Genomic DNA, 27,744 nt, shown 5'->3' on the forward strand with positions numbered 1-27,744 from the left:
TGCTTGTATTTCAGTCATCACATCTCTGCAAACTATCTATTGGCTTGTCATGCTAACTTGTAATAATTTTACAAAAACAACTTGTTTTTGTAAATACACTGCCACCTGACCTGTACATTCCCACATCACAAGGAGCTGAGGTCATGAGTTTTTCTTTTTTTTTTTCCTTTTTGAGACAATCAGATATTCTAGATGAATTTTATTTATTTATTTTTCAAAAAAAAAAATACTTAATAAGTATTTAAACAAAATTGAATGCAATAGGTATGGTGAGATTGGCTTTGGCTCTGTTTAAACATGCAGCAATTATACACTTTGTATAAACGTGGCAAATTACAAATATCATTGCAAACCTTGTGTTTCTATTTCTTCTTTCTTTTTTTTCCACAACACTGTTTACACTTTGTGTGTATAAACGAGAAACATTACATTTTGGGGCTTTTTCCGTTTGCTACATGAGCATAAAGACACAATAACACCCAAGTCACACTCACTGCTCTCTTTTTAGAAATGAGTTTCTCGGTTTAGGACAAAATGTCTGACTTTATATCCACTTTTTGTCTAGAAGTTAAAAAAAAACACTATTCGGCTGTTGACATTTTAAAATAAAATAAAAAGAGAGTAAAGTTTTAATATATGTGTATATATATATATATATATATATATATATATATATATATATATATATATACACACACACACACACACACACACACAGCCTTTTTATGGATGATTATACACTGTTGGTATAAAAACACTAAAAGACTCAAAGGAACAGGTGACAGGAGTGTGAAACACCTCATAATCAAAACACATGGCGCCACTGTGTGGCAATTTTGGGAAATTTAATAGAAACTATGCATAGTTTTTGAGCCATACATAGTTTTTGAGCCTTCTAAACAAGTTTTCCAGATCTGCACTGCCGTAATTTTTCTACATAATAAAAAGAATACATTCTTATAAAAACAATACTTTCTTGTCTATCATGTCTGAACATACCAGAAAATATTTCTGACATATTTAGGGAAACTTTACACACATACCTGACATAAAAACAAATATGCATCATATTAATATAATTACTCTAAAATATATATTTTTAAAATTACATACATCAGTATATAATCAACGTCCTTTAGCAAGTGCTGAAAGTTAGATTTGTTCTTTTGCCAGCATCAGGCAGTTCATCATAAATTCAGTGATAGTTTTTAGTGAATGAACAGCAGAAGTGTGAGGAACTTCTCCAGATGATAGATCTTACTAAAACAGCCAGTGCTCTGTCCCAGGCGGCTGCAATTCAGATCCATATATTTGTCTCAGTGTTGCACTTTCATTTGTTGTTGTCTTGTTTTAATATGGTTATTATATGTAAAAATAGTTCTCTGTAGTTTCGTCTGTGACTGTGGTATGTGTTTGCATCGGCACCTGTGCCTCTGTAGAAGTGGAGCCTCTGTCATCAGCCGTCTCTGAATCTACCAGCTGTTCTCCATCACTCAGATCCAGCGTGCTTGCCCCGTCTTTGGCCTCGGACACCGTGTCTGTGCTTGGCGAGTCTGTCTGTTTGTACTGTTTCTCAATGTCCTGCAGCAGCTCTTCATTTAACTTCTTCCACTGACGGAACGTATCCGGTGAGAGCTCAGAGTCCTCTAGGATCTTGTCAAGCAGGTGAAGCTCTGCTTCCTTCGCCTAAAAAACATCAGCAGCCAGTGAGAAATTAAGAGACTGCTGTGTGCTTGACCTACTCTACCTGGCTTCCATACACCACCAGTCAAAAGTTTTAATGTTTTTGGATAGTAGTCAAATAGAAGTTAAAATGTTCAGCAAGGCTGAATTTATTGGTTCAAAACTACAGTAAAAACAGTAATATTTCGAAACTCTTTAAAAATGAACACTTCAGTGTCCCAAGATCCTTCGGAAATAACTCTAATATGTTGATTTGGTGCTCAATTATTATAAATTATTTTTGGTGCCCAATTATTAAAGGGGGAGTAAACTTGCACTTCCCTGGATTCAGAGTTGTTTACACTGTTGAAAAGTTGGATTCTCAAGCTACGCATGGACTAAGTTTCAAAAAACAATTTGGACATATGAGTATTTATGAGTCAAAAATCTTGTCTCTGGGGTTTGTACAAGTTTCTGAGAGTTTTGTTTGATCATGATTTTAATGAGTAGTCGACCAGGAACTCCTTTTATGGGCATTTCTCCTAGAAGCCCGTACCTGCACAGGCATAGACCAGAGCGCGTGTTTCACTCGGTTGCACTGCACAGGACTCGCATGGGAAGTAGGCCTAAAGTTTTTGGTTGTAAGGGAAAGATAACCCTGTTAAGCTTTCCAAAAGAACCCATCTTAAACCAAACATTTTATAAAGAAAGCCCAGTTCGACGCTGGATTTGCACATTGTTTGATAGTGAAAGATTGAGCGGTCCCAGCTATAAAAGATCCCGGTCATGATTCAGAACTGCAGATGGTAAGCGAAACAGCATCAAATATCTGTTTTGTTGGCAATCAGCGCAAGTGCTGATCACTCTTTAGCTCCGCCCACACGGCACGCCTCCAGGAGCTAGGATTCAGAGAATCGTAAGGCTGTATCTTTTATTTTTTTTTAAGTATGATAAAGCTAAAGACTTTTTAGATAGGATGAAGGATGTAGTACTACTCTACAGGTACTTAAGATTCACATGAGATTGTGTGAAACTGTGTGTGTTATGCCCCCTTTAATTCTTATTATTAACAATGTTAAATTATTTTTTTGGGAAAAATAAACTGTATTTTAAACTGTACTAATATCAAACAGGTGCAGTTGAGAGACAGTCGTAAGAGACTTCTTGTAAAAACATTAACAATTGATGTTCATTTGTCCAAACTTTTGACTGGTACTTTACTTTAAACTGTCCATCTATTATGATTGACATGAGTAGGAAATAATGATAATAACAACATATTATGTCGGTGTGTGTGTTACCTTAAGTGTGCTCTGGAGGGTACGGAGTGTGTGTATCTTCTCGTTGATAACAGGGTTTTTGTTGCGCTTGATGAAGGATTTACGTAGCTGGTCGTGAGTCGTCGGTTGATTCTGGCCAATCAGAGACACTCCTCCTTTCTTCAGGCTATGGAACATTTCATCCATCTCATCCACTTTTCCTGAGAGACGGAGAGATTTTGCTTCTTTAGTAAATGCGCTGTTTTTTTTGCGCTGAACTCATTTTAGCTTTAAAAGCTCTATAAGGATTGAAAAATACAAGACATAAACAGGCTGATGAAATTTACGATGATCCTTTACCTGCAATTTTACTGCCCCCTGCTTGTGAAATGGTTATGGGTTCTGAAATCCTGTTCTGCTTTCCCTTTGTTCGAGGAAGTGTGTTTGATTGTGTTTGAGTTTTCTATGACAAAATAAAGAAGAAACTCTGTTAAACATTCTATGTTCTAAAGGAAATATACACAGCCAATTTCCTCATTTGCAAGTTTGAATAATAGAAAAAAAAAATATTGATCTATATTCTATATTTATTGAAGATTATCCAAGCAGCTAATTTCCACAAAATAATGGTGAAGAGGCAATATTCTATACTACATTTAAAACTTTATTTTTATTATTATTATTTTCTATTATTATTTGTATTCGGCAAGAATCCATTTAATCGATTAAAAGTGACAGGATATTTATAAATCATATAAGTCATATTAATAAATCACAGTTGACACAAAAATATTAAACAGCACAGCTTCTTACAACACAGATTATATTAAGAAATGTTTTTTAAGTTTATTAAAGTGATTTCTGGAGGATCATGTGATCCTAGGGTGATGAAAATCCAGATTTGCCAACAGTTATAAGACAGTTATTAAATTATAAAACATAATATATATTAATATAAAAACTATAATTGTAATTATATTATAAAAATATTAACTCTTTACTGTATGGTTGATTCAATCTAAAAATAAAATCATAAGGGTGTAACAACATGAGTGTTTGTGTGTCAGTTTTCCCTCACTGTATTGGCTTTCTTCCGATGAGAAAGGGGTGAACGTGACGGTTCCTCCTCCGATTCAGTTTCACTGTAACATTCTGACGACAGAAACATTTTACATTGATAAAGTAGTACATAAATACCAAATATACCATAAAAAATGCATTACCACACATAATACAGTAATATACATACAGTAAAACACATAATTCTGCTGGAATCACATTGATAATAAAAAAACATAGCTGACTGCTGATGTCCAATGAAAATGAAAGAAGTTCTCACGTAGCCTTTTATCAATCAAAACCAATAATGTAGTACAGATTTGGCGCTGCATATTTCCACAGAACTTGGAGAACCGTCACAGAACCGCCTTAAGTGGCAGTGTAAAGATGTCAGCCAAATAGCTGAATGTGTTGTTTTCCTACCTTCTTCGCTGTCTGGCTGACTTTGAACATACTTCTTATATTTCTGAATGGTTGTGATTAAGCAGTTAATCCATCTGTTGAGACAGAGAGAGAGAGAAAGAGAGGGATTCAGGGATTTAGTTTCCCATTAGCACTTCAGGCGGTTTGTATTGTGTTCTATTAGGTGAAGGCCAGTAGGGGGCAGAGGTGACATGTCAGAAATCCTGAATGTGTAAAAACTATATGTGTGATGCAGTACAGAACAATAATAATAGGTAGGTAAACATGAGGTGGTAGTACTTAAAAGAGTTAACTCTTACACACAGTCACTGTTACTCTCTATGTCTGACTCTGAGCGTCTGCTGACTCACTGCTTTACTGCCGCTCCTCAAGTGCCACTCAAGAAGTCAAAGCCATTAAGATTCAATTTAGAGTTCAGACCTTTTCGTAACGAGGCTAAGAGCGGCTAGTGCAACCTAACAACAAAATACCTGGACAATTTTGCCTGAAAATAATGGACCTAAATGGCCCGAAACTTAAAAGAGACAAACTGAGGCACTAATATTGGTCTAATATTATCGTTTGTCAAACGAGTGGGGGAACGAAACATGATAGTTAACATAACTGCTCAGGGTTCTCTTCTGAAATCATATCATCAGCTCTATTTTTAGAGGTAACAAGCACCTGAGTTCCACTGGTCATGGGACAAATCATGAAGTGTAAAAGAGCTCCAATCTGTAGTGTTATTACATAATGCGCTCCACTCCAAATTACTGCAGAGGCACCATGCAGTGGCTGTTGAGTTTTCTGACCAAACCCTAAAAAACTAAAAATATGTTTTTAAACAACAAATACAAGCTTTTCTCAACCATATCAATAATGGTTTTGAGCTAGTTGGCCAAAGGATAGAGTAAAATAAAAGCGGCGGTCAGGATATGCAATTTATTTTCAGCTCTCCTACACATTTGTGTCAAGCTGTGAATCGCTTATAGTTGCCTATGCACATTAAATTTTAAAAAGGTACGTTCACATCACACACTCCACCTTTAAAAATACAAAATCATTGTATCCATCACATCTATTTAAATTTAAAGGTCAAAGCACAATCATTTGCACATGAAGAGAAACTGCAGGTGCGCAGCAAGATCTAATCATTGTGACATTTCGCTACTCAATGATTTTTACAAAATGCTCTCCAAGCTATGAAGTCATGAATGAATGTCATTTGGATGCAGCGGTAGAGAAAATGCTTGTTTATATGCAGCCGCACTCACTTGCTCATGTCGGATACATTATCAGCAGCGAAGAAAAAATTCTGGAAGCGCTGGTGGCACATTTTAAATACACTAGAAGATAAAGAGAAAGAGATCAGATGATAATACCCATTAATCTTAGGGCAGACGCTTTAGCAGCTTAATGAAAAAACAAAAGCTCATTTGTCATCATGGTGGCAGGTTGTGCTGTTCAGTGTCTGCGGAGTGCGGGGGACGATCTGAGGAATGTAAAGTGTAATTCTGTTATTCACACATCTTCGGCTAACTGCCCTCCTGCGTCTGATACTCTCACAGCCAACCACAAACATAGAGTCCGAGGAGACCGACGACTTCTGTTTCTTTATGACAGTGTGAACACAAACAATCACGCTGAATGGTGTTTAATGTCGTTCAGTCAACAGATACGCTTCCCTGCAAATCTGACTTAGCTGCAAATAATGAATGGGTAACCAGATCCAGCGTGTTCTGTGTAGTGCAGCAGATACTCACTACTTCCTCTTGTGTTCTCCCGCACTCTCTATACTGTAGCTGCCGATCTTGATTAAGCCCTCCGCCTTCTCCTCCTGCACAAATATATGGGTTCGGTAATTATTTTAAAGAAATTACCAGAATTCGTTAAGAGACAGAGTTACACAGATATTATACTGAAACATGTTAAAAATCAACACTATCTTGTCTCAGTAAATTAAAGGAACAATGCAACCCAAAATAAACATTCTGTCATAATGTCTATTATTTTCTCACCATCATATTGTTCCAAAGCTCTATGACTTTCTTTTTCCTTGGAAACATGAAATTTAATATTTTGAAGAACGCTGTAAACATATAGTTTTCCGATGACTTCCATTGAACATGCAAGTCCATGGGTAGCAAAACTGCTAGCACTACTGCTGTTTTTTTTTTTTTAAATCAACAACAGAAAACGACAGAGTTAAAATTTTTGGTAACACTTTTTATGAAGCTCATATTTATAATACATTATAATGGTATTCGTAAAGCATTATATTGCATTATAACTAACTTTATAATATGCTGTATCATCTTAAGAACAGTTTTAATGTGTTACAATATTTACTTATTTGTGGTTATAGCTTTTAAGATCATTTATAACACACTGTGTACATGATTCATCCAGTTAAGTTAGAATGGATTATCAGTCTTAGAACATATCTTGGCATTTTACTTATATTACTTTAAAGCAGACAAAAATAATAACAATACAAATTATTTCTCAAAAAGCTATAATGTATTATAAATACGGCTTCATAAAAGTCTTTCCAAAGTTCTGGATGGACTATCCATTTAAAAATCCGGAAAATCCGGAAATATGTACATTTGCACCTACAATGTGCCTCTTTACAAGTAAACTTGTACTAACCTGTTGGCTAGTGTACCAATACAGTGTAGGACCTTTCAGGACGAACCAAAATCTCTGCCATTTCTGAGTCATGAAGACATTTGTTTCTTTCCTCTTCCTCCATAGCCATCCATCACAGTCTGGGCGGCCAAGTTCACGACAGGACACCCTCCTACGGCTCAGAGCTGTCCGTGTTCCTTAAGTGTTCGTAAGAATCAGGGTATAGTCATTATTTTGCAATGGATGAAATAAGATGTCCTAGAAAAAGCAGTGAATGAACAAATCCATGCCTGACCTTTAGTAGAGCTCTTTTTGTTCTCCTTTTCCTCCTGCGGTAAAAAGAAACGTATAATTATTTTGAGATCACAGGGTTTAAGAAGACCTTCTGCTGATTTCATCAGAGTTGCCTCATTAGAAACACTTTATTGTAAGATGCCTCAACAGATGCTTCTCAGTGACTCATGGCACACTCAAGTTTATCATGCTCAAGGGCACAAGGGTGACAAATCATTATAGTATCTCTCCAAAACGGACCTTTCTATTTGACTACAAAAAAAGTGCAAAGAGTTGTACGTCATACCAATTTAATGCTTGTAAATATAATAAATGTGTTTTGCTCTTACTCTTAGTCCTGCCATGTCAGGACAGGAGCTAGTGCTGGCTCGGTTGAGCTCTGAGCTTTGTGGGGATGGACTCCTTTCTGCAGATGAACCTATTTCCAAACTGTTTCGACTAGCACGAGAGTCTACAAAAGGGAAGATGGATTAAAACATGTTTAGAAAGCCTATGAAATGGAATCAGAGCTGTAAAAGTCAATATAAGCTAAACAACAAATCTATATTTTCAGTAACAAAGAATACTGAAGAAACTATGGATGATAAAAAAAAGAGTAGCTTAAAATGAAATCAGTTAAAATGCTGCTCCCGGCTATTTTATGCTTTTCAGTGCTAGTTTAGCTGTAAAACCATGTTGTTGACTAATGAACAATATTTCTTCTTTCTTCAGAAAATCGTTGGGCCAATAATAAAAAAAATGCCTTCAATATTTTCTGTAAAGTTTGCTGTGACTCTTACCTGCCCTTGGCTTTAAAGTGTTTGGCTGATGTTCATTAGAGCTTTGTTCACTAGAGAGCGCTGATTTCTCCCGCCTGAAATGATGTGTGCCGTCCGATGCTGATCTGTGATACATAAACACATACACTCTATATATAAGCATATAACACAAAAAAATTAATCTGAAAACACAGTTGGCTAAGTGGCCCTATGCAGTGGCACATATACAAAAGAAGCTTTAACGGTATGAAAACTGACCAAAACACATATATACTATAGTTCTTGTTTAAATCCAGTTCAACCAAGCTACACACACACACACACACACACACACAGACCTGAAATAGAGGATTGCTCGCATGTCCTCACTGTAGCTCACAGAAAACAGTTATGAAACAAGAATTTAGTTTATGAAACACGCAGGCAGAGAAATGGAGATTTTCACTTCTTACACACAGTACGTTTATTGTAAAAGAATAAAATAATGGAAAGCACAGACTCAAGGCTAAGCATTATGGTTTACCCGAGAGAGGCGGAACTATCCTATTATATCCTACGATATTATAAAACCTCTATAACTACTATAATTTCTTCCACTTTGTGTTTTAACAACAAACATGATTTGAGTGACAAGGAATGCCTGTACAGAGCCTGAAAATCACGGAAATTCAGCATCAAAAAAAGAATATAGTAATTATAAGAGCATCAGAGGACTTTCAGCCGAGCCAAACTCACCTGAAAGACAGAGAGCGGACTGAAGCTGCCACCCTGCCCAAAAGAGAATGTCTGCTTTTCTCTTCCTCTTCTTCTTCTTCCTCCTCTTTCTGAAAGTAAGGAATTGATGAGATTGAAGTGATGCTTTGAAAACCCAATGTCATCCCAGAGGACGACTCATGTGGCAAGCGTGTTTTTTGGTGGCGATACATTTTAGACATGTGACAATGAGTTGAAAAGCACATTTTCATGTCTTATGAATGATTGTGGTACATTTGTAGCAAGCTTAAGTACCTTTATGTGTCTTTTCCAGTAAGACTGTGTGCTAGTGCCAGTGTTTGGGTTTATTAAGCGATACTCTGAGCTAGTCACCGAGGCAACATTTCTCATCTTAGTTTAGTGTAAGTGCAAAAATAACTAAAAGATAAATAAACAGAAATAACATGACAAATGACAAAAAACTAAAAAGATATAAAAAAATACAATCTAATTTAAATTCGAAAAAAATTTATAGTATATCAATGATACTAAAGCAGGACTGGAATGTGCATGATCGCTCAAAAAACGAATGTGAAAAACTCTTGTGTCTGCATTCATCAGTATGTAAGGGGTCTGGTAAGGATCTTTTGTTTATCACATCCCCGTGGATCAGTCCCTCAGGGTCACCAACAGACCCAATCATTTTTAAAAGCCACATGACTGCTACATCACACAGTGTCCTACTGAGTGTTTGCAGTCTCAGGAGATTGGTGGGAAGGAAGTCGCTGTTGTCATGACGATGCTCTTAATGCACAAGAAGTTCAAATGAAAATTAGATTGTCTCTCTCGTTTGAAAATGTGTACTTTCGTGTGTATGGTGTAGTCTATTGGTGTAAGAATATGTAATCGTTTCAGTACCACAAAGAGGAAATGTGTGTTGCTTACAGAACAAGCACAACCACATGTGTCGTGTGAACATGTGACGTCAATAAATCTGTTGCAAAGCAACCGCTAAAAGAACCAACACTGAAAAGTGCTTGCAGCACCTCATATGAGACTCATGTGTTCATTTGTTCATTCTATTTGCCTATTAACACTGTCAGAACACTTTGGCTTTGTTCAGTCAGGCGGACAGCAAAAATCTTAACTGCAAAAAAGGCCCTCTACAAGAAAGTTTTTAAAGACCAGATTCAGAGGACATCTAGTTCAAAATCAGATTTTTTTGGTCATTATTACCACATGAATGACTTTAAATTCATTCTCACTCGTTCATCATAAATGGAACTATGACATGTATTATATAGTGAAATAGTGAAAAAATATATACAATGATGTGTATATATTCACATATTGTATTGTATATACACAAGCACACACACAATACATGTGAACAGACACTGTATATTAGTGATATGTGACATGAAACCTGATCTCATAATATGTAATGACAAAAAAAGGTAATAATGCTTAAAGTGGCATATGTCGAAGATGAAAAAGAAAAAGATGAGCCTGTAGTACCTCAGACTTGGCTCGGCTCTCTTTGCGTTTCAGAAATCCTGGAAGTCTCCTTAAAACCAGAGTGACTCCATTTGGATTTTCCTCCAGTTTTTGAACAAGGTTTGCCCGGCTCCAGCCAACCTGAGACAAAATGTATTGTTTACATTGCATGAAATAAATGTATACTTGCATCTGATATGTTGTTTCTTTTGAGTCTTTACAGTCAAAAAACTGCTGGATTTTATTTTCTACATTTCATTTAAATGCCTTTTTAATCTCTTTCTCTTTATCTGAAATAACTATTGTTTTTCTTCTGTGCCTAGCAGTAATTACAGGACACTGGGCCACAAACTATTGATGATCTAAAATAGATCCAGCTGGGATTTCAAATCAAATAGACGGAAGAGTCTTACTGTGCCAATCTGGGGTTCAATCCCCCCTCATTAGGACCCTGGCTAATTTCCTTCCTTACAGCAGTCTTTATGTAAATTACTCCAGTATATCACTATTAGTACAGTAAAACATCATTAGCATTGAACTGTTTTCACTTACCACTATCTGTCCGTTAACCTGAAGGACTTCATCCCCCGCTAAAATCTTCTCACAGATCTCTGTAGGAGACTGTAAAACAGGATTTACGGTTATGCACAACACACTACTGAGTATAAGAGCACCAAAAACACTTCTACCGATAATACCAAAGCAATGATTGCAATGGCTTAGAAGGAACCACCTACAAGCAGAAACCTCATGCCCAGTCGAACTGCCACGTGCACCTTTTTGAACCAACTGGATTTTGAATGCAACATCAACATCTGTAAGACTGAATGATTATAATACACTACCATTCAAAACTTCAGGGTCAGAAATCTTTTTGCAGCCCTGGTAAGACACTTCGAAATCCCGAACCCCCATACTTTTGAATGGAAATGTACGTTAAAATATTTAAGTTTTTGTGTGCAGTAGTGTTTGTGTGTTTGACTAAATATGGCCCTTTTATTAAACTTTTTTTAAAAGATGAAGACAAAGGATATGACATCACAACTCCCTCTTCTGCAATTTCTGACCCTAAAGAAGCTGTTTACATGGAAGCATCATTTTATCATAATAGGAAAGAAAACTGAGCAAAATAAATGTGAAAACATTTCAAACCCACAATTCTTGTTTTAAGCGAGTCCAGAAACCTTTAAAGTAGCCCACTTTTTCCCTAGGAGGAAGTTAACCTTTCGCTCTCTCAGTTATGAGCCAATTCATTTTATGCGTTCATTCACTACAATGACACCCTCACATATCTCCCAGCAGACAATTTAGGGAATGATTTACATCCGTTTATGCCAGAAAAACACCAATTTCCCTCCCTAAATAAATACATTAAGAAAACAAAATGATGCTTTTCAATCTTGGTAAAATATATTGAAGCGCTGGGGTACCATCAACCTGTCGTACCTCTGCTGCTGTTCCAGTGACAAAATGATTTCTGGATCCTGTGGTGGTGATCTCAATTCCCTATGTGAAAGAAATAATGTGCATATCAAGCCAAGAATATCTTAAACCTCAGCTAAACTAGAGTTCAATGGATTTGATATTGGCTCCTGTAAGCGAGATGAGAATCCAGGCTCGTTATTAGTCCATGAACCCTGCTGGTTTGCTTTTATATTCAACCCTCCTTCCAGCATTATGGAAAGAAATTCAAAAGCAGACCGGCACTGGTCAATGAATCGACTCCAGTATCAGATGTCAGCTCAAGTTGGATCTAAATAGTATTGATTGTGCTGGAAATGTGCTGTAAGCACAGAGACCTCCTGCTTAAGAGACAATGAGCCAGTATGGTCCAACCTCAGGCTAACTGAATCCATTAGTATCTGTCAAATCAATAATAATCAATCATGTGCAATTATTATATTCTCTTGTTTTCTCCGAAGCATGCCAGCTCATTATGTCAAAATATAAACCTAATGAGCTTTCCTCAAACCTCTCTCCAGAAAACAGAAGAGGCAGGTCTCACTTGGCAAAAATCACAAGTTTTTTAAATATTTTGACAGACATAAACTTCAGTGCACTGAACAGTGTAAAACCTCTATTGGATTTCCTTTCATGGTATGTGGATGTCTGCCAGTGTAGTCATTCATGTTGCATTGTGTTTTTTGGGTCTGATTTGAAAACACACAAAATATAAAGTCCTCAAATGACTGTTCTTAAACAAACCAGGGCAAATGTAAACCAATCATAAAAAAACAATATTTAATATTTTATCAGTCCACAGACACCTAACAGAAGACCTTTTCTGCCGCGTGTTTGTGTCTAAGGTATAGAAAGGAAGAGCTTTACATAATTAAACTCTATTTAAATAGCTTCACCCTTAGCAACATATTATACAAAGTGAAAGGACTGTCTGAGTAGAAATGATTTGAGCCGGGCTTAAAGACGGATATAAAAGAGACAGAGAGAGAAAGGTGATACCGAAACTCCATCTGTACTTCTAAGCATGATTAGTTCTTTATCATTCACAAAGCTAGAGTGTACATTTAACATCAGCAAAGTATGCAAATAAATCTTGAATACAGAAAATTACTCGAACCTCAGACATGGGAAAAAGGATTTTTCAAAGATACAAAAAAAAACTAGATCACTGGAATATGTTTTACAAGAAAATAATATTTCAGTCTTTCTACTTCAAAGTTTCATGTTTAATTCAATGCATTACTTGTCGTTTCCTTGTAATTAATTAAGAAATATCTAAGTGAAATTATTTTCAAAGCCAATTTTTCACTATGCTGCTGTAAGCCACAGAAAAAAGGAAACGGACAACAAGAAGAGAAGATGAAATAGAAAATTAATGAATTACTGTGCATTACCACTTGATCTCCTGGTGAGGTTGGGACCAGGTCAACACTCTCCAGCTGGGCAGTATGGGTAAGAAGAGGCAACGGAGTAATGGTCAAAATCTCATCACACACTGCTACCAACTGACGGCACTAGAGAAAGAGACAAAAAGAAAAAGATTGGATATCTCTTCTCAAGTAATCAATATAACTACATGTATTATTGGAATACAGAAGATCATGTACTGTAGGTTAAACTATAAGGTTTAACCTACAGTATGGTGTCCATAAGATGTTATTAAAAAAAAACAAAAACTGTTTAACAGTGACAAACTTTTATTACATTAAAAAAAGATTTCTCTTTTAAAACTGGTTCATTTGAATTTTGCATGAATGAAAGAACCCTGAATAAAATGTATCTCTATTTCCTTGGTGAGCATATTACATTTTTCTCAAAAACATTTGAAATAATCCCTCCGACCGCAAACTTATGAATTGCAAATGTATGTGTAAATATAATACATCATATGTGACGCTGGACCAAAAAAAAACAGATTTTAAACAGATTTATACATGTAGATTTTGTACGAGATATAAATATTTGAAACTCTGAAATCCGAGAGTGCAAAAAAATTAAATGTTGTGCCTTAAGTTGTTCAAATAAATTTCTTAGCAATTGCATACTACAGATTAATGGCAAAAGTGTACAAAATATCTTAATGGAACATAATCTTATCTTAATATCCTAAGGAAATTTTTTTTCATGTATTTTGTCTATTGCTACAAATATACCCCTAAGACTAGTGTTGTGGTCCAGGGTAAAATTTTAATAATATGAATGCCATAATGTGACATTAAAATAATGTTCCAGGGTCAATAAAACATTTTTAACAGCAAATAAAAATTACATTTGCAGCAAGTACAGTACTCAAAGTATTATCCTGGGATAATGTGAAAGAATGATTAAGAAAACTTTCAATTAAAAGTTCAAATACCACAAATTTAATATTTAATAAAGAACTGTTGCTGCACTTTTGCTTTCAACTAGTTAATTACACTAAACAATTTTTTCAAATTATAATGAATTTCTCTGGTAATCAACGGCATATCAGTTAGAGCTACCACAGAAAGTTTGTAATTGTTTGTAATTTCTGACACTGAAATGTATGAGTATATTCATATGAACATCACAACTGCATAATACAATACAATAACATAATAAAGCATTTCAATAATATAAGAACATATTAATGTCATTTAAAGAATACAAAAGACATATAGAAAGTAAGAGTGAAAAGACCCATGGTCTCTTACTATAGATATAATGTCCTTCTCCTTTTCAAACACAGTGGTTTCCTACAGGGAAAAGAGAGAAAGAAATGAGAACATTTACTAAAAATGCACGTGTTTCCACCCACTGAGGATTTTCATCCAGTATTCTACAAACACACATGAGAGGAGTTCACCTAACCCACTCACTCCAGGGCTGATTCAGCTTCTTCACACCTCTCAATGAAACACTTCCTCAAACAGAGTGATACTACACACCGCTAACACACAGCCAGCAAGCCGTACAAGACCTAAGAACAGGATTACATACACACAAGTGCACACTCATACTGATGACTGGAACATGTAGATCATCTAATTTAAGGATTAGGGCGGCTGCTGAGGATCGGTGGCAAGAGAAAAAGCGTTTGAACTAGATTTACTCATGAGCCAGCTCTTATGTAACAGCCCTAAAGATAAACATTGAATCCCAGACCACCAACAGATTCCCTTCAGCCAATATGCAACTCGTTCAGCTATGAAGTTCAGCACAAATAAAACCAAAACAAATAAGGGCTCATATCCAACCTCGGATCTGTTTGTATTGGCTAAACGGATTCCGAGTTAGTCCGTCTGAGACATGAAAGTATGCACTTACTGTCCTCGGGTATGCGAGAGTGAGGATATGACACGTCGAATTTTGTGGGAGGTATGTGTGTGTGACACCGATGCCTCACTTCTCCTTAATTTAAACAGGTGTGTCACTTCCCCTCATGAGAAATCAGCACACACAAAAACATTTAGACTCACAAAGAGTTTATAAATATGTGTGCAATACATTTTTGAATCTCGGCCACAAAATCTTGAAATTGACAATTGAAACACCTGAAAGCTGATTAAATAAGCTTTTCACTGATGTATGGTTTGTTAAGATAGGAAAATTGCCTTTATAGTTGTCCAAATGAAGTCCTTAGCAATACATATTACAAATTCTGAATAACATTTGTGTGTGTGTGTGTATATATACAGTATATATATATACTGTATATATATATATATGGTAGTAAATCAAAATATTTTTTACTGAACATGATCTTAACTTAATATCCTAAAAAAAATTTGCATATATTGTCGGCTACTGCTGCTATAAATATACCTGCGATTATGACTGGTTTGGCAGTCCAGGATCACATATATGAAATATGTAATACTTTTTCTTTTAATTTTCAAATATTTTTTGAATAAATATTGTTTAACATAAAACCATGAATTTAGTTTTTTTTTGTATTTTATTAATTGTATTTTTTATTATACATATATATATTTTTTTCAGGGTGGGCTATACTGAAGTGGGGCAGCAAGCAAACACCCTAAAATGAGATAAAAACACTCGTAATAACATTAAGGTGACCTAACTTATGCATGGGCAACCACCACTACACATTTCTTTAAAAATGTTATTTAGAAATAAATCCCTCAGTTCTCCTATAAATACACACACAGTTTGGAGTAAAACAATGAGACCTGACAGAAAGACTGTGATTTAACACAGCAGTGACTTCTGGGACTCCACTTTAAACCAGAGCAATTATCTGCTTTGTTTGAGGTGATTCGATAAGCATATGGTTGTGCTTCCAAGCAGGTGCTTGGAACTAAGATGTGCCGTTGCCATGGAAACAGATGTAAACGTAAAAGTGAATGGAATTAATTACTTCAGTGTAACGTTTACACGTTTCTGCTGCATTTCAAAAATGACCCCATTTACACTACACATCTTAATGCACGTCACATGACAATTCATGCACGTACATTCCTTTTTTTAATTTGAAATTTTCCCAGGCGTGTTAACTATATCAATAAAACATCACTATTCTCAAATAAATGTAATTACATTTTGCACCTTTATCATGTTAGTTGATCGGAAAAGTAGGCTATATTAGGCCTATTTATTAAGTAGTATATATATATATATATATATATATATATATATATATATATATATATATATATATATATATACACACACACACACACACACACATATACATACATATATATAGGACATACAGATTTAGGACATACAGACATACAGAGAAAATGTGGGCAGCCACGCCATCGTTTTCCAAAGTCGCCGTTTTGCTCCATTTACACTGAAACGCAACTCCAGCATTTTCAAACTAAAACAGGGTCTGCAGCATTTTCAAAAGTCTCCATTTTCGAGTGTGGAAAACGCTGGAGTAGCGTAAATGAAAGGCGTAACCATAGCGAAAGAAAATGCACTAGTGTAAATCGAGCCTTAGTATAATATCTTCTACTGAATATTCCCACTCTGTCAAAGAAAACTGACAAAGTGTCTTTATTTTATATGTTGTTATGCACAGGACAGGCCTTTGTGAGTAATTTATCACCAATGTGAGTACCTTCTCACTGATTACCAACCATAAATCTCCTCATAATCACATCCATGAAAAGCAAGGCTAATCTGAATCAGAAACTACACATTTTTTGCAGAATCAACAGTTATTTTTGTTAGACACATCTGCTACCATTGGCATATTTCTGTATTAATTTTTTTTATTTGCCATTATCCTTTGGCTTACAAACAACAGTTTAGCTTTGTCACCACCGGTCAATATAATCCGCCAATTAAAACCCATTTCACAGGATTTCGCAAATATACAGAAAAATGTGCACCAAAAATGGAACAAAAATTCTGTGATATTTAAACATAAATACTTAAAGTTGACATGAAAAAAATGTACAATATTTTCTACATATTCAAATATTATTGGTCTTATTGTAAGTTAAACATTCCAAAAAAATTATATGTGGGCCTTACTTAACCCCTTTTTTTGTCAACAAGTTCCACGTAACTGAGTTAGGTTGCATTTAAGTAACAACATTGATTTCAGTAAACGTAAGTTAATTATGTAAAGTTAATTCAATGTTGTTACAACATTCTCAACCTTGATTTAATTAATTAAGTTCAGTTATTCTAAAATTTATATTGCCACCTTCAAACTAGATAAATAATCCTCTTTCTTTGATGAGTTTATGCAGTAAATACATTCAACTTTTTCCAAGAAGAATAATTCTTACAAAATCTAAAGACTACAATCCAAAAATCACACGCTCTACACTTTACCACAAGGTTAACCCCCAAAAACACTAACACACCAGAAACTGTTTTAAATACAAAAATAAAAGAGCATTAAACATTACCAAGTCTACCAATTTGATCACCTTAATAAAAATGCCTAAATTAACATTTCATTTCAACATTTACTCCTTATCCAGCCCTGTGCAAAGCATGATGGGAAGGGGAAATCCACTTCCTAGCTGCACAAGTAAAATCATTTATGTACTCTCAACTCAAATGAATTGTAAAGGATTGTGTTGGATTAATGTTATTTACTCAAGTAAATTGAACAAGCAATTAAAATATTACCTAATTAATTGAAATATATTATTTAAAAATAGAAATATTTAACCAAAGTTTAAGTTTAACCAAAACACATCTGTTTCAAGTCAGTTTAACACAATGCAATTGTTTAAATGGGAAACCTAACATAATAGCTTTTTTTTGTAACTAAAACAAACAGAGATGGAGAATAATTTTTTACCCGTAGATTTACCTTTTTCTACTTCAAATTTACTAACAAAATCCGGTTTAGCAACCATTGTAAATAACAAAGTCCTTGTCCTTGTAATCCATTACATTCGGATAATACCACAATACAGAAGAAAAGATCTGTTGTTCCATTGCAACTTTGAATGAGGTAAGAATGAGAGAATCTTTTGTCTTTTGATATTTATTCTGTGAATTATTTTGTACCGGGGGTTCTTTTCTCCTCTTTTCTTTGTATGCATGCAGCTGAGCAAATGCATAACTAAATGTATAACTGAAAATTAAAACTCAAATGTCAGATGAGAAAACTATAAAGTAGAAAAACAACCGATATTCACTTTCTTTTCAGTCCTGCTGTTTTCCTCATCTTTTAGTTCTATTGAGGCTGACGTCCTCGCACAAAGGAGCTTCATTCGGCTCAAAAGCTTTTACCTTGTTATCCTCTAGTTCCCAACAAAGCTCCTCATTTCACACTGATAATGATCATTAACTGTTTTCAATGCCGCAGAAAGAGAGAGAGCTTTCCTCAGTGATAAAATACAGGTCAGATCCTCTCTCCTCTTTCTATCCTCTATCTTTCTCTCCCTCTTTGTCTGTAGCTTATTGGCATTACAAATAACTGCATTTGCAGCTGCATACAATGGCAAAAATGGAGTTAACTGAAGTATATAAATGTTCTGTCTCTAGGCAGAGACAAAGCTAAATCAAATGCTGTTATTAATGGGGTCACAGGCCAGCAGACCTGAAGATACTAAAAAAAGATATGCCTCACATCCTGCATGTATCCATTTACACTTCTCAAATGCATAAACAACACACTTGCCTGTTGCTTGTTTTCCTTTCAAGCTGGGAACTTTGTTTTTTTTTTTATTAGTGAGCTGATATATAGTTTATATCTCCTAATCTTCACAGAAACCTTTCTACATTTTCACATTGTCTTCTTATATTATCTAACAATAAACACATAGTGAGAACTGAACTTAGTAACTCTACAGAAGAGAAGACTTTCAAAATTCCATGAAACAGACTGTTATAAATAACAGTTATTTATGATTTAATGTTATAAATAGCCGATTACTCCCAGGAAATATTATACAAAGAAATTCTGAACCAACTTCAGACATGTAGACATTAAGGAAAAAATATATTCAAGGTAAAAAAAAAAAAGATAAAACAAGCACACACAGTACCTCTGTCTGATCGACGTGACCTTTTCTGCTTAATCCACTGATTTATTTCAGTACTGTGTGTGTGTGTGTGTGTGTGTGTGTGTGTGTTTCCTTTTGCACCCTCTCTCTCTCTCTCTCCACCCCTTATCTCTCTTTTAATTAATCTATCTCACTCCCTCACCTCTCCTTCTTTTTAAGTTCATTACTCCTCTCTCTTTCTTGATAAAGTCATCGGCTGACTGCTAATTATTCCACACTTCCTGGGCAGCGCTGCCAATACATACAAACACACCAAAACACTCACAGGTGCAATTATAAAAGAGTTTCCCCTTCATATCTGGGTTAACCTTGGAGACACTGAATATGTGTTCATCTTTTCATTAAAACCTCAGCAGCAGTGAGCAAGACAGTCATGTATGACACACTTATCACCAGAAGAGTTTGTTTGAAATGATGACCTTTGACTTGAGGTGACGTGGATTCTATAAGGATCAGAGGCCCACCTGTCCCCTAACACCTGTTCTAATACTCACCTCCATGGCTTCAAATGTCAGAAACTTATTAAAGGTAAGCAGAATGAACACTTTATTCCCAGAAACCTTTAGACTGAGATGAGGTTTCTGACCTCAATCAAATGTGCTAATTTGTCTTAGGATTTATTAGCTGTAATTTAATATACTTTTTCCTAATATTCTAATTACATATAAAGACATTATCGATAACATTTTTTGCGGTCAGTAAGCCTTCTATAAAAAAATGATACAATAATGATGCATTAAATAGTTTAAAAGTAACCATGATGTATTAAAGTTTCAAAAAATTGCAGCAAATGTGAAAAAATCCCATTTTTCTTTCCGTTTTTGGCATCGCTAATAATAAGAATGGTTTAAGGATTATGTCAAACTGAGAAGGCTGGAGTAATAATAATGAATATGCTAAATATTCAGCTTTACAATCAAAGTTATATTTAGGAATTCACCATATTACAGTTTTTACTGTATTTTTGACCCCAAACTTTTGAACTGAAATGTGCAACATGAATATTTTCACTGGTGGTTTTAGACTTTTGGACCTCATTGCATGAATTATTATGTAAGGATTAGTGATCCAGAACAGCTTTCAGTTAGTACATTAACTCTTACTGCTGCCATTCTTAGATGAAAAAGGTTCTCGATTGCTGCACAAGAAAGCATTTGCACTCATGATACACACACTACATGTAGTATAAACAGGAAGTATACAAACAATGCTTTTAAACTGGAAAAGATGCCATCATTCGTAGGAAAGTCAGCTCAGTGACAATACAGAAAGAAAGAAAACAACTCTCTAGTGATTTACTTTGTATGTGTGTCTGTGTGTGTGTGTGTGTGTGTGTGTGTGTGTGTGTGTGTGTGTGCGTGTGTGTCTGTGACAGCCGACAGAAGCTGATAGCATCAAGTGTCAACATTCTTAGTACGCGCATTACACATTGTTTCTCCATGCATGCAAAGAAACACTTAGCTTCTTTTCAATTTCCACACTTTCCTTCCCCTCTTTAGCAATGCTGTTCGCTCTCAGAATGGACGTCTGAGTCACACCATCAACAATTCAAACCCTTTTTTGTTATTTCCCTCTATTAGTACCAAAGAGCCATTTAACTTTTAAAGCGAACATGAAATCTGCAAGAAACATTAATGAAATAGTTCAGATGTTTTTCGAATGATAACGCAAACCCAAATCTTAAAATAGATGCTATCTGATTTCCAATGACAGCATGTCAACACGTTTTATCATTAGTGTACGTGTGCATGTACTTGTGTGTGTTAGTTTGCACTCAAGTAAAGTGATTATAGTAAAATAAAGTGTTATAGTTGTGAAGCTTTCTAGGTTAAAGTGTGTCAAATTAAATGAAAGAATAGTAGAGACAGAAAATAAGCCATGAAAACTTATTAAAGTGTAAAATTATCAATGAATAAAAAAACAAACCCTACTGTTCCAAGTCCAGATGAAAGATATTCTTCTGATGAAGTGATTATTATGTGACCTTCTCTCCTGTACGCTCACCACAGGTGAATAACACACAACCAAAGTGTCTTTCATGCCCGCCTCCTATCCCTCTCTCTCTCTCTCTCCACCCCCAACTACCCTTAACTCCCCCTTTTCTCTCTCTCTCTCTCTCTCTCTCTGCGACAGCCTTATCCCTCTTCAGTCTAGTGAATTTGTGTAATGAAAACCATGTGTTTATCAGCATTATAGTGTGATGGTATCAGGCGTAGAACAAACACAGACAAAGCATTATTTTTTTTAAATATGCAGAATGGACAGGTTTAAAAATCACCAGAACCTCTATTTTCTACTTCAGCCACTATAGACTAAAACATTTTCCCTCTACTGTTGCATACAGTGAAATATGGCAGATATTTCCAATGAAAAATGACTTGAATTGGTTACGACATTTTTCTTGGTAATATGTTTCTTGAGGTTCACTTGTAATGTTACATTTTGTAGACAAAACCCAAATATATATGCAGTGATTATTTTCAAGCCTCATTTTGCCCCTCTGATTAAAATTTTTCATTTTTAGGGGGAAGGCTCCTTTAAGGCTTGTCAATAAACAATAATTGGCTACCATCATTGTATATTAAATATTACCAATGTCTCCTTGCTATTTCATGTAAGTGCTTTGAAAACATTATCGATATAAATATCATAATATCATAAACCCTACCCCTACACTGAGCCTCATTTTAAAAACAAGCTGAATAAAAACAATAAAATAAAAATGCTCTGAACAAACATATAACAATCTGAAGCGATCTGAGATTGCATTAAAAAAACTATCCACTTGTTCCTGATGCTGGGATCCTTTTAAAGTCTGTACAGAGATGCAAACAAGTTGTTTTAAGAGGACTTCTCAAAGCAAACGTTCCTTATACTGTTGTCAGACTCAAACACATGGACTACATTACAGATTTAAACAGGCATCTGTATACTGTATTGCAGTGTACTGTGTAATCAGTGATTATAATGGGCTTACTTTTGATGCAATGCAACACTCACATCCAGTGTAAACAAGTGCCAACTACAAAAACTGAACATCTTCAGGCAGAGCTTATGCTACAAAGATATATAACTGTTTGTTGAAGTCTTCTGCTGGAGGCATTCATATGCAAATGTTTGGATGATGTTTTAAGATATGAAACCTAAAGGATTTTTTATAAGCTCTTATATGTCAAAAGGCAAAATGATTTCTCGTGTCATGATCCTATTCTATTTCAGTCTGTTACTTACACAAGGTTATTGCATTATTGTAATTTTACGGAAAACAGCAACTAAAATACTCAAACAATGGCCATATTAGGGTGGAATCGCCTTTAAAGCACTGTAATAAAAACACACTCACCTTATGCACAGTAATATCCAGATCTTTACACAGAGTGGCAACTTTCTCATTTGCTGTGTATCCAGTCTGCTGTGCAAATTGGTATCTATTAAAAAGACATATACATTATGACTGATAAAGAATGAACACCACTTCATGTGCAAATTCCAACCTGGTCTTAGAAAAATATGTACCTCCACACTTTTTGTGCAATGCCGTTTTTAATTTGCCTTACAGCACATTTTGCCACAATTTCAAATAGAAATGACCACTGATTGGCTCTAAAACACAGGTTCGTGAACCATACAATGCGTGACCCATTTACTACATTGTTATAGGTACATATAGCAGTGTTTTTATTTTGTTAAATATCAGGAACTGTGGCTAAAAGCTAATGCTCTACCATGTTGGAAACATGCCCTATACCAAACGCAGCCCTAAACCTGCCCGACAGTGTTAACAAATGCAATCTGATATAAAACAGCATTTCTTGATCCATGTCATTTCAGTTTCCTTTTATGCAGATTTGAATAGTTTTTTCGAACCAGTATATTAATATTGTTTTGAACTCACATGATATTCTTCAAGTAATTATGCAAAAATTACACTTTATTAATAAAAACTCTGTACATTTTTGTGAAAAGAAATAAAAGGTGTCTGAGTTTTACTGCCTTTAGTGTTGACTTCTTTTGAAAACTGCAGTGATATGTACTTATTGGTACGTATTTCATGTCTTACTAAAAAGTGCACCAAGGTACGTTTATGCAATGAGACAAGGCAGGCAAATTCACTGCCTGTATAATGTATATTAACACACATGTAAATGGCACTCTGTGGTTCAGGCTGTGTGATTCTCACCTATTGAGCAAAGACGCAAGTCCATTGGATGCTGTGACGACGTCCACCACCGCCTGCAGCACCTGTTGTGACAGCTTGGTGGCGCTCTGTCCATCATTGCTGTTATTGACACGCCAGCGCCCCTGTATGCTCATCTGCAGAGCGTGAGCCACTGCACGTAGTTTCTCTGTCAGACTGCGCAGATTGTCACCCCCAACACTGTATGTCTGCACGGACACAAGAAAGAATATGCTATGTGCCAGAAATACGTTTGTAAAAGTTGACCAATCTTAAATTTTACAACTATAAAAATTTGGCAAAAAACGTGAGCGATTTACATAGAAAAACAATAAACCCTTTTTACAGACTTTGATGATAACCCATTTCCAGTTTTTAACAGTGAAAATCTAGCAAAAGTTTTTTTCTTCTCTTTATCTCTTTCGACTAACGTAATCCATCTCTTCAAATATTTGAAAAGTCACAGAAATGCTATCGTAGATTTTTTAAACTGTTGCTAAAAGTATAAAATCGAAAACCATGTCTACACAACAATGGCGACGGATGTGTCCTACATGACCTAAAAGAAACATAACCTAAATTTAAAAGATAAATGTGCAATATACCTTCTTATCCTACAAACGCGCTTTCAACCTAACTAATAACTAACATCCTTATATCCCACCAAAGCCTGATGTGCCTTTGGTCCACGCCTTGGAAACTGTAGGTTTGCTAAATTACAAAAAATTCATTCTCTTTAGCAAAGCAGGATAAATTAAGCCTGAGTGTACTGTTACGACACACACAGGGAGTCCTGGCACCAACAGGTCCACATTAATCCTCCCAGCAGGCAAAACATTTACAGCACATGGAGCACATCCACTGTCAGCTCAGGGGAAGCTTCAGTCTACCAGCCAGCAATCAACACATTTATGATCTGAAAATGAAGTGAAATTACTGCACTATTTATTTCTTGGAATTGCACGCTATGAACACTATAAATCCATGATATTGCACAGCTAAGATGACTGAAGACAAGCATGGAAGTGGAAACCATTTCAAAAAATAGGCCAGGCACTTGTGGAAGAATGTTCCCTGAGATTTGGCTAGAGTTTTGTTAGTGTTACAGGCCTCTGAGAATACAGCTTAAGTCAGCAGGGTGAGCAGCTCTCACAGATGTAATGAAATTCACAGACAGAGAGAGAGAGAGAGAGAGAGAGAGAGAGAGAGAGAGAGAGAGAGAGAGAGAGAGAGAGAGACGGTACACAGAACAGTTCAGTCACAGACTAATGATAATGCTAGTGTATAAATACTGACTTTATTCCTACAGCATTCCTCACCTCTATAACAGAGGCTCTAATATGGGTGGCAGACAGGCATGTGAAACACAAATGCTAACAAAACCCATTCAGAAATACTTAATATCAGGTTATGAAATAACAAAAGGATTATTACAATACAATACACTCTGAATTTACGAATCACACACTCAAATACAAGTTTTATCCCCTTTGTAACACTCCATTCAGAAGTGTTCTGCATAGAAGCTAATAACAAATAGGCTAAACGTAGCACTGAAGACGCCCCTTGGTATTATTTGGAATTATTTATTCTGCTGGGAGAATTAATGCACACACACACACACACACACACACACACTCAAGAGTCCTACCAAAGCACAGAGCTTTTCCACAGCCTCCAGTATAAGCTCCTGGTGTCCGATTTTATGCACTCCAAGTTTCTCCAGTCTGGTAGATGAAAGATGCAGCAGGTCAGAGCCAGAGAGGTGCCATTCGGAGAAGGAGTACTGCTGTAGAGGAGCATCCAGACCTAAAAAACACAAGGAGAAATTTAAGTTCACGAACAGTTCAAATTAAAGTGAGAGCTGAAGTTCATCACAGTACCAAATGTTACTGGAAAAGAATGTAAAATATCATCACATAAATATTTTTACAAAAAAATATTATGCTGATAATATAAATATTATTATACACTACCATTAAAAGTTTGGGGTCAGTACTATTTTGGATTCATTAAATTTATCAAGTTAAATGTTTAAGCAGAATAAGAAACTGTTTTGTACAAAAATGGCAATTAATTATCCTTAAAGATTATCTTTGACCATAAGTAAAATAGAAAAAAAAAGAGTCAATAGGTAGTTAGTACAAGTAGAGAGACACCAACACATTATGAATGAAAGGAAACAGCTACTGTATATGAGGAGCTCAGACACATACACAAAAAGATCTTTCCATAGATCCATTATAATAGAAAGAAATGAGTGGCCTAGCATGAAAAAGGTGCCCAGGAGGCATCTGGGTCATGCACACTGAAGTTGTGCAGCCAGCTGTTGTTGAAAGTCATGTTAAAACACACACCTGCTGAGTGTTTACATTAGGAAAGTGCACTTTATATCCCCAGTGCGACAAGTTTCTGTTGTTAATTTAGAAACAAACAGTAAATCAGCAAATACTTCCTGTAAACAGTTGTATACTGTGACACTGAGGATTTAAGCTCATTTCTCTGAGCTGGTGAGACAGAAGGATTTTGGGCCCTGAAGAAAATTCCTTTGTGTAAGATTTTTTTACGCAACTATCCACAGCTGAAAGATTTCATAACTCTCGGATAACTCTAAACCATATAGCAGGGAACATAAAGCTTTGTTATTACATTTTGCTTTGAAATTTTATTCAGCTTTTAGAGATCTCATACACTGAGAACCTAAATGATCACAAGACACAATAATGTCCAACAGTCAAAAAAAAACAAAACAAAAACCCTACAAATTAGACAAGCAAAAAAGAGAAATAGGGGGCTCTATGCTTTTGTCATAGTGTAATAGGATCAGGGCTTTAACAGAATCACAGTAAAAGTACAAAGCTGTTGATCTCATTCAGGTGTGTTAAATAAGGGACACATGCGAAATGTGCAGAGCAGAGGGTCCCCAGGACTGGAATTGAGAAGTAAGGGATTTGGGAACATTATTCACTACTAATTTGATTATTAACGTGCATATTACTAGATATTGGCTGTTTATTTATAAGGCACATATTAATGCCTTACATGACTATATCTAGACCAGATATCTGGTCCACTAGATATCAGTGTGCACTAAATTAAGAGTTCATAGCGAATATATCTTACCAACCAAAACTTTCAGTTTAAATCTATAATAGGGCTAGTTAGATTGTCAAAATAGCTGTATCTCATTCACTATGATATTTTTAATTCAAGTCCAAACAGTCTGCTCAAACCCTCTTAAAATTGAAAATAATTTCTAAAAAATTTTTTTAAATTCTGCTCTGCAAATGAAACGAAAATATTTAACAATACCGTACATAGCATTCAACATGCAGTTTCATTGTTTTGTATTTCAAAAGTTTGTATTTCAGAGTTTGCTAAAGTCTTTTAACTGCATGATGAATTGTGACAACATGCCCCAGTCTTGGTGACACTGTCGTACACAACATCACGTGTTCAATGAAGTAGTCGCTGCTTTTAATATCAAGCCACTGTAAAGATGATAATAACAGAAATATAAAGCAAAATCGACGTGCGAAAAGAACAGCATTAGAACACAGAACACACGTAAAACCGCATTATATGGATAATATGTCAATACAAAAGTACTGTAAAACGCAATTCATAAGCAATCGCACAAAATAGCCACTAGTCTGTTATTACGCAATACTGCCAATGTAACTACAGTTTAAGTAGCCTACGAAGCGACCCAAATACCATTGTAAAGTAGGCCTATAAAACATATAACACCGTACGAGTGTTAAAATGAAACCACGGAGCGTGGGACAGAAATGCGCGAGAGAAACGAAGACCTGCGTACATAACGAGCGATGTGGGCCAGTCTGGACTCGCACAGAGAATGACAGCAGCGGATCGTATCGCTTTGCATACGAGGAAGACGTATCAACGCATCACAGATTGCGAAGTTTAATCGCTTCTGTGTTCACCAGCTGCGAATTAATATCGCGCGAGAGTTTACCAACAAACTAAAAGGCGCTTCCTCATTCCACTAACACCCTCTCGCTCCTTAGGGATTTGCGTTGTTCCTGTTTAATTCGGCCGTATCTCACTGTCGACTGACATAAAGTCACCTGTCGGTGGCAAAAAAAAAAATCACAGACAAGCACAGCCCAGTTACCTTTGAGCCACTCGGCGACTCTCTCGTCGCTCCAGGACGTTACGGGCTCCATGATCTTAGGAGCATGAATTGAAATCCCTGAAGTGGATCAGAGCAAAGAAAAGTTCATCCTGCCGTCCGCTCGGCACACCTTCTTACAGGTAAAGCTGCGCCCTCAGCCAATGGCGTGCGGCGCTGCCGTCCGCGTGCACTGCGCCTGTCTCGGTTTGCAGGGAGGGGTTCGTGAAATTCGTTCAGTGAGGCGACT

The 27,744-nt window shown here is 35.8% G+C and overlaps 1 protein-coding gene across 4 annotated transcripts; it reads right to left on the reverse strand.

Annotated features, from left to right (window-relative positions):
* Positions 1–186: 186 nt before the first annotated feature.
* On the reverse strand, positions 187–27,744 carry cnksr1 (connector enhancer of kinase suppressor of Ras 1). Of its 4 annotated transcripts, XM_043263160.1 has the most exons (22): positions 27,498–27,744; positions 25,011–25,168; positions 23,363–23,568; positions 22,526–22,610; positions 14,392–14,433; positions 13,111–13,230; positions 11,702–11,761; positions 10,808–10,876; positions 10,277–10,396; positions 8,801–8,889; positions 8,404–8,433; positions 8,087–8,190; positions 7,637–7,758; positions 7,309–7,342; positions 7,035–7,210; positions 6,146–6,219; positions 5,657–5,728; positions 4,404–4,477; positions 4,000–4,073; positions 3,282–3,384; positions 2,964–3,142; positions 187–1,686 (listed from the first exon to the last, which is right to left on the reverse strand). In XM_043263160.1, exons 1-22 carry the CDS (start codon positions 27,547–27,549, stop codon positions 1,363–1,365), a joined length of 2,367 nt encoding a protein of 788 aa, XP_043119095.1. In that variant the 5' UTR covers positions 27,550–27,744; the 3' UTR covers positions 187–1,362. The 4 variants fall into 4 exon arrangements, with proteins under 4 accessions (XP_043119095.1, XP_043119097.1, XP_043119096.1 ...); XM_043263162.1 differs by lacking the exon at positions 11,702–11,761 and having other exon boundaries at positions 27,498–27,742; XM_043263161.1 differs by lacking the exon at positions 8,404–8,433 and having other exon boundaries at positions 27,498–27,741.

This window comes from Puntigrus tetrazona, chromosome 17, assembly GCF_018831695.1.
Source record: "Puntigrus tetrazona isolate hp1 chromosome 17, ASM1883169v1, whole genome shotgun sequence".
Lineage (NCBI taxonomy): Eukaryota > Metazoa > Chordata > Actinopteri > Cypriniformes > Cyprinidae > Puntigrus > Puntigrus tetrazona.

Bases quoted from the DNA above. Each gene is read 5' to 3' on its own strand.
- cnksr1 (XM_043263160.1), bottom strand. From the start codon at position 27,549: ATGGAGCCCGTAACGTCCTGGAGCGACGAGAGAGTCGCCGAGTGGCTC. The intron at 25,169-27,497 runs GTAACTGGGCTG...TGTGTTTTTTAG, and splicing joins AGTCGCCGAGTGGCTCAAAG to GTCTGGATGCTCCTCTACAG. The intron at 13,231-14,391 runs GTAAGAGACCAT...CTCTTTCTCTAG, and splicing joins AGAAGGACATTATATCTATA to TGCCGTCAGTTGGTAGCAGT.